Raw genomic sequence first — 11,521 nt, forward strand, 5'->3', positions numbered from 1 at the left:
ATGCTGTCCAGAAGAACTTTCTGCAATGATAAAAATGCTCTATAGTTGCCCTAGCTGTGCTAGGTTTTGCTCATCGGTTAGAGCGGCCGGTTTGATTCTGGTCAGGGACACATACTAGTACCTAGGTTGTAGGCTCTATCCCCATCCCTAGTCCGGGCTGTTGCGGAAGGCAACCCTAGTCCAGGCTGTTGCGGGAGGCAACCAATTGATGTGTTTCTCTCACACTGATGTTTCTCTCTCTGTCTCTCACCCTTCCTTCCACTCTCTCTAAATATGGTAGCCACTACCTACATAAGACTATTGAACACTTAAAATGTGACTAGTGTGACTGAGGAACTGAATTTATCATTTCATCTAGGTTTAATTAATTTAAATAGTTATATTTGGCTAATGGCTACCATATAGGACAACTGAGATCTAGACTAATATAACTCAGAGTAACATTTTACTATCTGGTATGGTTAAGGAACAAAGTGTTCCCTACATAAGTTTTTCAAACGTTCATTTGCATCTAGCTACTAGCAATTGAAATGCCTTAAATCTAGGTCATATATTCATCTATCAAACAGGCCTTTCTAGTTTGCTATATCTGAGCTCCCATGGACTAGAGCAGCAGTTGCCAACTGGTGGTCCGAGGACCACTGGTGGTCTGTGAGGTCCAAAAGATTGGCGACTGCTGGTTTAAGAAAACCTTTGGAGCAGCAATCGCCCACTGGTGGTCCGGACCACTGGTGGTCTGTGAGGTCCAAAAGGTTGGCGACTGCTGGACTAGAGAACTAAATATTCATATTATTTAAACAATATCAGGCTTAAGACAAAATAAGCTGAGTAAAATACCCATTAGGATAGCTAGTATCATCAACAAAACAGAAAATAAAGAGCCTTGATGAGGATGTAGAGAAATTAAACCCTTGTGCATTGTTAGCAGGATTATAAAATTATGCAGCTACTGTAGAAAAAACAGTACGTATAGTGGTCTTTCAAAACATTACACATAGAATTACATTTGACCCAGCAATTCAACTTCCAGGTATATAACCAAAAGAACTGAAAGTAGTGACGCAAAACAAATACAGTCCTACTTCAGAAATATTGTAAGTTTGGTTCCCAACCACCACACAAAAGCGATTATCCTAAGACAGTGAATATTGCAATGAAACACATCACACAAATATTTCTGTTTCCCAGTGCATATAAAGTTATGTTTACACTACACATAGACAAGCACATGAAAAAGTGCTGCACATGTCATCAGGGAAATGCACGTTAAAACAATGAGATACCACTCTACATCTATTAGCATGGCCAAAATACAGAACACTGACAACACCAAATGCTGGCAAGAATATGGAGCAACAGGAACTCTAATTCATTGCCACCCACTTTGGAAGACAGTTAGGTAGTTTGCTACAAAGCTAAGCATACTCTTATGGTACAATCCAGCAATTGCACTCCTGGATATTTACCCAAATAAGTTGAAAACTTAAATGTCCACACAAAAATCTATACACATGTGTTTGTAACAGTTTTATCCATAACTTCCAAAACCTGGAAGCAACCTAGATATACTTCAATAGGTGAAAAGATAAACTGGTACATCCAGACAATCAATATTATTCAGTACCTAAAAAAAAAAAAAGAGCTATCGAGCCGTAAAAGGATGTGGAAGAACTTTAAATGTATATTACTAAATACCAGGTTCGATTCCGGTCAAGGGCATGTACCTGGGTTGCAGGCACATCCCCAGTAGGAGATGTGCAGGAGGCAGCTGATCGATGTTTCTCTCTCATCGATGTTTCTAACTCTCTATCTCTCTCCCTTCCTCTCTGTAAAAAAATCAATAAAATATATTTTTAAAAAAAAAGAGCTATCGAGCCGTAAAAGGATGTGGAAGAACTTTAAATGTATATTACTAAATAAAAGAAGCCAATCTGAAAAGGCTACATGCTGTGTGATTCCAACTATATGACATCCTGAAAAAGTCACAAATGTACCATTCAGGTGGGGGATGTTGATAATGGGGAAGGCTATGTTATATGTTGAAGCAGGGAGTGTATGGGGAATCTCTGTACCTTTCTCTCAATTTTGCTATGAACCCAAAACTGTTCTTAAAAATAAAGTCTTTAAAAAAAATATATATATATATATTATATATGAGCTACCAAGCCATGAAAAGACAGAGAAACCTTAAATACATGTTGCTAAGTGAAAGAAGCCAATCTGAAAGGCAAAACTATGGAGATAATAAAAAGATCATTGGTTGCCATGGGTTCTGGGGGAGGGAGGAAGAATGAACAGGTGGAGCACAAGAGATTTTTAGGGCAGTAAAACTACTTTGTATGATACTAAAATGGTGGATACATGTGCTAAAGCAACAAATGTGAATGTCAATTTTATCAATATAACACAAAAAGTGAACCCCAATGTAAATTATGAACTTTAGTCAATAACAATATATCAATAATGGCTTATCAACTGTTAACAAATATACCACACTAGTGCAAGACGTTAATAATAAGGGAAGGGGGTGGAGGGTGATGATGATATGGGAACTCTGTATTTTCCAATCAAATTTTCTGTTAACCTAAAACTGCTGAAAAAAATTAAAGTCTAATAATTTAAGAAAACGTACAAGGGAGCATAATAAGTAACAAATTCTGTTTTAAAAAGCAACCTCACACTTCATTTCAAAATAATTTCCAATCTAGCCCTGGCCAGCGTGGCTCAGTTGGTTGGTTGCGGGTTCAATTCCCGAAGTGCCCTAACATACCTAGGTTATGGATTTGATCCCGGTCGGGGCATATGTACAGAAGGCAACCGAACGATGGTTTGTTTCTTTTTTCTCTCTCTCACTCTCAAATCAATTTATACACACACACACACTCAAGTGAGGATTAAAAAAATAATAATTTCTAATCTATTAAAGATTTAAATGTTAAAAATAGAAGCCATGAAAGAATTTAAATATAATAATAATCTTAGGGATAGGAAAGCCTTTCTAATCATGGTACTAAAAACAAAAAAATGAGTGTGCGCGCACACACACACAATTGGTAAATCTAACCACATATAAACATACCTATGTGTTTTTTAAATAAAAGTTTAAAAACAAATGACAAACAAGGGAAGCTAGTTGCAACTTACATGGCAGATAAAGTTAATATCTCTAACAGATTTTATACCTCTAAGAAAAAAAGGGGTAAAAAGGTGATGGGAGGGGCAAATGATATGAACAAACAATTCACAAAATAAATTAAAAGAAACAATGTAGGAAAATTCTGACATCATTGGTCATTTCTTTAATCAGAGAAATACACAATAAAACATCAAAATGACTAAATATATATTTTACATATCAGAATAAAAATATGAAATAGATGAATAATACTCCATCTTGTTTAAGGTATAGTGAATTAGTCATTCTTCTACATACTGTCTAAAAATTTGAATCAATAAAATATTTCTAAGGGTAATTTAATGAATTACATCAAAAGCCTTTTAAAATCCATATCCCCTTCTACCTAGCAATTCATTTCTAGAAAAATATCCCAAGGATATAATAAAGGATGCAGAAAAAAGAGGCATATACAAATGCAATATTGTCTATAATTCCAAAAAATTATATGCCTAAATGTTCCTAGGACATCATTAATAAAACTACAGTAAATCTATACAATGTAAACAGTCATTTAAAATTGCACAAATCTACTAAAATGGAAAGATATCAAATAATAAATTTTGTAGAATAAAAATAGTTAATATGGATAATACAGAAAAGTCACACTATATGCACTTGGGCAAATTCACCTACAGCACCTCCTTCTACCAAAAAAAGATAACGTTCTACCTGTCAGACACCCCCAGTAAGTGAATGTCACAAATAAAAAATTAGAAGGATGAAGATTGTTCCCTCAGATAGTGTCCATTTTCATGCATTTCTCATAATGTGAGCACCTCTCTGTATCTTACTGTGCTGAGTGTGATTCTAGAATTATGAGCCTTTAGTATAAGAGGTTACTTAATCACAAGCCAACTACTTCATCTATTGCTCAACTGAAGAAAAAATTATTTCTTTCCACTAGAGGAAAAAACAATTGTACTGTAGTTAATGACAGACAGTGTTAAATTCTGGGAAAATTTTCAAGGATAATTTTAATCTGATGGGATTTTTCACTTTACACACTGATTTAACACATTTCGTACCGCTCAGGAGTTTTCTCGTGTTTCGAGCACCATCTGTTAGGACCGCTCACGAGTGTTCTCGTTTTTCACGCCCATGGAAAAAAGAGCGAATCTAGATACTTAGGTAAATTTTGTTTGGTCCCTCTTCATAGAGGAAAATGTTTTACGCAGTACCATACGTTAAAAAAGTACTAGGAACTTTAATTGTTTAATTGTTTTTGTAAATAAAAATGTTAAAATTATTGAAAAAACAACACCTAAAGTGCATTATGATGATTTAAATGACGTGCAGTTTGCCCAAAAACGTGCGGTCCCTGGCATATGTCTTAGAGATTTCTATGCGGTACGAAAGGTGTTAAGTATCAATTCCCATGAAAGAAACAATTCTATTTGTGCAGGGAGTTTGCAAAATGAAAGTGCATATGTATATGTATACACAAAGAATAACATTCTAAAAGGATATTCACCCTATGGAACAAAGAGGAGAATGAACACTGAAACATAACCCTGCCATTTAGAGAGAAAAACTTGTATCAGTTAATTGACTAAAAGTACAATGTTTTTATTAACTAAGAGAGACAATTGTCAAATCTACTCAAGCACAGATTCACTGTTTTCTTCTAAGCCAATGTACATTTAAATAGCCTTTTTGATCACCAAAGAATATCATATAAAACTTAACTGTATTACAATTTGTGCTTCACACACTAGAAACAGGAAAAATGTCAAGCCAGTATCCAACAATAAATTACTTTACTTTAAATACTATTTGACTAACAGCCATAGGGTATTCACATACATATTCTTTAAAACAAGGGGTGTATCAAAAGGAACTAGAGCTTCTCAGAAATGGCTGATTCCAAGGCTGGGGCAGGATATGTACAAGTGAACCTAGATTATCATGTTATGCCAAAAGTAAGAAAATGCTTTAAAAAATGATAGGGGTATGTCATAAGAACAAAAGAACAAGTTTGTGAGGGCTCCCACTAGATAAATCTGAGACAATCTGAGCACCAAAAATATTAAGGATAGTAATAAATTATCAACTATTGAAAGAAAATAGATAGCTACATCAACAGATGGACAGATAAATAGATGGGGAGAAGTGCTCTTAATTACAGTAAGATGCCAAGTGTTAATTGGAAAATGTGGAGGAGTGCTACTTTTATAAAACTGTTATTTTGAACATAGTAAAAACTGGTTCAGGCAAGCATCATCAATGAATGCTAAATTGTAGGTGATAATTTTGCTGAAAAGCAATCTATACTAATAAAAGGGTAATATGCTAATTAGACCGGATGTCTTCTGGACATCCTTCCGAACAAAGCCACAGTGACTGCGAGGGCCGAGGAGGGCCGGCAGTGGCAGCAGCAGAGGGGTGATGGGGGCGGCGCCTTTCCCTGATTGGCGTGGTCATCTCCCGCAGAGGGAGGACAGAGGCAGCAGCGGCGGCGGGGTGGTGGGGGTAGCACCTTCCCCTGATCAGCCTGGTTGCCTCCTGCAGAGGGAGGCCAGACTACGGCTTAGGCCTAAGCCATCAGTAGGACATCCCCTGAGGGCTCCGGGACTGTGAGAGGGGGCAGGCCGGGCTGAGGGACACCCCCTCCCCCCAGTGCATGAATTTTCATACACCGGGCCTCTAGTCTATATATATATAAAAGCCTAAGAGACCAGATGGCCAGACAACCAGCCAGTAGCTATGATGCGGACTGCCCACCAGGGGGCAGACACTCAATGCAGCAGCTGCCCCCTGGGGGTCAGTGCGCTCCCACAGTGGGAGCACAGGAGCGCCGCTCAGCTGACGGGCCACTGACTGCTGGCGAGCACAGCTGCAGCAGCGCTAGCCTCTCCTGCGGACACTCCCACTGCAGGCGCAGCAAGGCCGGGAGTAGCGAGGTGCCCAGCCCGGGCTCAGGCTCCTCCCCAGCCGCCTGCTGCTTCACGCACTACTTTGTGCTGTGTGGGATCAACGTGGACAGCGGGCTGGAGCCTGACAAGCTGGCGGGTGCGCAGAGGTCCACTGATCCCTGCAGGCCAGGCCGAGGGACCCCACAGGTGGACGAATCTGTGCACTGGGCCTCTAGATTGCTTATAAGATGCAAGGGAAAAAAACAGTAACTGTAGAGCAGCGGTTCTCAACCTGTGGGTCACGACCCCTTTGGGGGTCGAACAACCCTTTCACAGGGGTCGCCTAAGACCATCGGAAAACACATATATAATTACATATTGTTTTTGTGATTAATCACTATGCTTTAATTACGTTCAATTTGTAATAATGAAATTGGGGGTCACCACAACATGAGGAACTGTATTAAAGGGTCGCGGCATTAGGAAGGTTGAGAACCACTGCTGTAGAGTAATGAGATAACATGAGATAATACCTTAATTGGGTGATCAAAAGTAACATCAATGAAGGGCAGAAGATGTGTACCTGGATGTGCAGAACCCTATGGAATACATAATCTAAATCTAATCAGGAGCAAGCATAAGAAAAACCCAAAATGAGAAACAATATATAAAAAAATAAGAGGAATGGAAAATTGTGTTCTTCAAAAATGTCAATGTCATAAAAGATAAAGGAAGACTGTGGAAATGTACCCAGGTTAAAGGACACTAAAAAGACATGACAACTAAATGCAATACCTGGTCCTAGACTGGATAGAGTACTGAAAAAAATAATTAGAAAAGGAAAAATTCAGCAGAGAAATTTGACCCTATATAGATGAAATAGCTTAACCTACAAGAAATATTTATAGATGCTTTACAGATGTGATTAAAAGGTCCTAAAGAGAATTCAACCAGATTCAACATAATCAAAGCACTGCTTCAGAGCAGTAATAAATGAAACTATTAACAAATAATCTAATTCAATCAAAACCACCAACTAAAAATTTTATAAAATTTTCCTCCAATTCCATAAAATTTTAGCTAATAGTTGATCCACATCCATAAATGTTTTCCTTTCTCAAACCTAACTTGCAAAGTTACACACACACACAGCAACAGACTAAAATATAACATTACTGAAACCAATAAAAAGTCAAAAAATCTAAGAAATTCTGACATTTTACCATTACACCTGGAAGTTCGCCCTTTGATTACTAAGTTAAATACACTTTTCAAAATACATAAATTCCATCATCATGAACATTCACCTTCAAAGTAAAAACTTAAAAAAAAAAACACAACAGACCCTACAGATCAGTATCTATGTTAAATATGATTGTTGTTAGTGGTCTTTATCACATTAAAATATTCAGCCCTAACCGGTTTGGCTCAGTGGATAGAGCGTCAGCCTACAGACTGAAGGGTCCCAGGTTTGATTCTGGTCAAGGGCATGTACCTTGGCTGTGGGCACATCCTCAATAGGGGGTGTGCAGGAGGCAGCTGATGAGAGAATCTCTCTCATCGATGTTTCTAACTCTCTATCCCGTTCCCTTCCTCTCTGTAAAAAATTCAATAAAATATATTTTTTTTTAAAAAAAGAGTCCCAGGCAAGTGGGAAAAATACACATTTATAAAAAATATATTCAACTTATGGAATATCCTAGTAGTTGGCAGTGAGGAGAGGCTCTGGATTCAGATTAGCTGAGTTCAATTTCTGGCTCCACAATTTAGCATCCTTGGGCAAAAGATGTCATTTCTCAGTGCCTCAGTTTTCTAATCTATAAAATGGTATAGTCATCTCATAGATGAATATACACCTCATAGGATTATGATAACTAAACAGATGCTGTATTAACACATAAAAAGTGCTCAATGTTAGCCATTATTTCTGTTTACACACACTTAAAAGTGTCATATTCTGATAGCCATTAAGATGGCTTCTATGGAAAACAGTATGATAGTTCCTCAAAAATTAAAAATATAGCTACCATATGATCCTGCAATGTTGATTTACAGGTGTAAAGTACATTATCACACTATTTCAAAAACAATGGTGTAGGTGCAGAGGAAAAAGAAATCGTATTGACCTAAATATTTTCAAACACTGAATAAAGGCTAATAAATTAATCTAAATTCAGCAAATAAAAAGAATGCACATATTTGTCAACAATTCAATTACAGAATGTAAACACACAAAAACCTCTACTAAATCTACCTGTTTCAAAATTCCTAAAATCTATTACTTTCCTTAAACCAAAATCTGATACCACATCCCCCCGCCAAAAATTAAAACATAATTAAATCTAAATATCAAAGTAAATTCACAACCAACAAAATTATGCAGGACAAAGATTCACAAATGTAACCTTAATAATTAGGAAACTAATTCTATCAGAATTCAATTATGAATAAGAATAGATAAAAACATTCAAAATAGGCAAGGCAGAATATGTAAAAAAAAATTTTCTCCAAACATAGCAAATCTACCTCCAATCTACAGAGAAATCTAAGCATAGACGGTTTGGTTACTTCACTAAGCAACTAATTTTCTTAAGTTGCAGACTTCACACAGAGGAAGACTGCATCTGTCTCTGTCTACAACTATATGTAAAAGAGGACTTAATACTCATACTACTTTTTTAAACAGTTACCCCACAAAACAAAACATTCCTAGGTTTAATGTTGGTTTAGAAAACCAAAAAACAAAAAATTATTTTTCCTTTCCTTTTTTTTGCTGTTTTTACAGAAGAATCCAATTTGATCATCCATTTGGACCTTAAACATCAGTTTAGAAATTCAAATATAAAATATGTTCATCAGTTTAAAGGTAAAAAACAAAAAACAAAATGTTGATTAATTTTTAAGGTGTCAGATATATAGCAGTTCATTATACTGTTCTCTCTAGTCTTGTATATTTTTTAAAGTTTATAATAATGTTAAATTTTAAAAACTTATTCAGGTGTATTGAGTGTTTTTAAAATCTTCTTTAATTCTAAAACAAATTTAGTAGAAAACACCAATTTACCAGCAAGTTATTTCTGAGTACACTAACTTGAAGGTGGACCTCAAATCACATCAAAAGTTTATCTATCAACAGATAGATGAGATGTAAAGCCGTATCTACTTGGAAGTTACTGAGGAAATAACTATAATGCAATGAAGTACAGGTCTTATTTTAATAAGTTATATAGTCAGTGACTAATAAAAAAAATAAAATGTTATTCTTAGAATTGGAAGAGACAAATTTTTAGTTCAGTGGTTTGCACACTTTTCGAGGTAACTGGAGGAGAGGGCCAGAGACCAATCACCTTGTTTTATATACTGGTGATTGTTTACAAAATATAAGATTTTGTTTTAAAAAAGGACCTAGCTATTTTTTTAAAAAGTCTTAAAACCACTATTCCACTGCATCCACATTCTAGGTAATATATTATCTAGAAAAGGTTATATAATTTATGTACTATCATTCAGTTAATGGCAGGGTCAGGAATAGAATGCAGGACTCTTATTTGTTCAGTTCTCATTTAAAACAATGCATCACTTCAAATTTAAGTTACAATTAAGAATACAACTCTGTTTCAATGTTCTTGCCTGTAAAATAAGATTGGACAAGATCATCTCTAAGGCCATTTTCAGATCTAAAATTCTGAATGCCAAGTTTAAACAGAGGTCTGTGTTAAGGTAAATGAATGTTCTGTGACTCTTCAAACATTTTCAAGGACTCCAGAGAAATACAAGTCAAATACGGAAAGCTAACAGTTACTCAGTCGTTACCTTTAGGGTGCTGAAACATTTCTGTAACTACACCCTCTTTTAATAGTTAATACTAGGACAGGAAACATTGTTTTCGAAGACTACTAAAATAATCATAGTGAAAGGCTGTCTTAGATATCTTTGGAAAGAATATTGGCCTATCGAAATATATACCTCACTGGATGTTCAAGTTACTGAATGCCTCAAAGAGAACCAAGTACATCACTCTCTTAAGTTTAAAATAAGTTAAATCAAAGGAACATTAAGCCTAGCTGACACATAATGGTCACAAATAAAGTTTTAACTCCCACCTATTAAAGCCTGAAAGAGGTTGCTCTGAAATATGTTAATAACCCGTTCTATGGAACTTCTGAGCTGTCTGTCTTCAGTTTGGCTTAGTTTCGAACGATACTCTTCCAGAAGTTGCAATGCTCTCTGGGTATCTGAGGGAAAAAAGAGAGTCTGATTAAAATTATTTTACAAGGAAGTATTACACAGTAGCTGTGCAGCAAATGATTCTGCAAGGCATCTATACAGTTCCCAAATCCTCCTGGTCAACTGATGCTACCATGTTCATGCACACCTCTATTCCTTAGAATGAGTCAAAAAATTTAAATATATGTCACAGTAGAGAAAGGAGGAAGGTACGTGGTTTTAATAAATGTGTACTGGTAGTCTACCACAATAAAAGATCATTTTAATCAAAGTATTGGTAACAGTTGCAGCCGATCTGATATGCAAAAGCAGATAATCTATAATTTGTCATTATAACCCAAATATTAACTGTTTCAAAATAATAGTTTTTTGCCAGTATCCCACACTGCTCAAAATAGTGTTTAGTAAGAATGATATCGTGAAACATGAAAACACCAATTCTGAGTTTTTAAGACGACGTTCCGAGGTAAAATATCCATTGCCCCTCTAGTTTCTAGAGAGAGATCAAGAAAGTTTGACACACACATGGATGTGTCCATCTTCTGAATGATGTGAGGCTTAGATCCCCTAAGCAGGGAGGACAGGACTGTGCTGTCTCCTTAGAGTTAAACACTAATAAAACACAGCAATTAGAAAACACACATACAGAAAAGCCAGTGCCGTCCACGGGAACAGTGCCATAACCAATCCTCACCTTGCTTCCGGACCGGCATTTTCCCCCAGAATCAGGAAGAGGGCACACACCTGTAAAACAGAAATCGGAAAAGAAACAGAACTAAAGAAGAGAAGAGAATCGTGGTGAACCTGGCACTCCCCCCCGCCCCCTACATCTCACATCGGAAAAACTCCGGGCCCCACCTGCCCAACCCACCTGGGCAAAGTTTTCCCCAGTGAAAGGCAGAGCCTGGAACCCCAGCGGTGCCAGGCAGGCTGGCGAGCTTTCACCTGCGGGGCGACCCCTCTGCCCACGGAGCGCGGACCCACGTCGGCTCCCCAATCCTCCTCGAAAGCCGCCCCCTCTCCGACCCGCACCGAAAGCCGAGACGGGAGGCCACCCCTCCCTCGGCACCGGCGCGCAGACGCCCCGCCGGCGACGGGGATGGGACCGGGCGCTCCGACCCTCAGCCCCGAAGCCGGCGCGGCGGTCAATCGCTCCGAAGGAAGGCACCGGCGGCGAGCGCCACCGCCGGCGCCCGGGCCCCCTCCTCCTCGCTGCTGTCTCCCGGCCGGGGCTCGCTTTCCTCTGGGCGACTTCCAGTGGGGG

The 11,521-nt window shown here is 37.8% G+C and overlaps 1 protein-coding gene across 12 annotated transcripts in view; it reads right to left on the reverse strand.

The window, feature by feature from the left end:
- The window catches only part of DLG1 (discs large MAGUK scaffold protein 1), a 286,228-nt gene that overhangs the window by 273,308 nt on the left and 1,399 nt on the right, over positions 1-11,521 (reverse strand). For 10 of the 12 annotated variants that reach the window (XM_023750530.1, XM_023750533.1, XM_023750534.1 and 7 more), the window contains exons 2-3: positions 10,952-11,001; positions 10,134-10,265 (exon numbers count right to left, since the gene is read on the reverse strand). In XM_023750530.1, coding sequence (XP_023606298.1) covers positions 10,134-10,265; positions 10,952-10,970 — 151 coding nt within the window. In that variant the 5' untranslated portion in view covers positions 10,971-11,001. Of the gene's footprint in view, positions 1-10,133; positions 10,266-10,951; positions 11,002-11,128; positions 11,152-11,521 lie in introns of those variants that run through there. The other 2 variants (XM_023750537.1, XM_023750527.1) reach the window with 1 other exon arrangement.

The sequence above is a fragment of the Myotis lucifugus genome, unplaced genomic scaffold (genome assembly GCF_000147115.1).
Source record: "Myotis lucifugus unplaced genomic scaffold, Myoluc2.0 scaffold_14, whole genome shotgun sequence".
NCBI lineage: Eukaryota > Metazoa > Chordata > Mammalia > Chiroptera > Vespertilionidae > Myotis > Myotis lucifugus.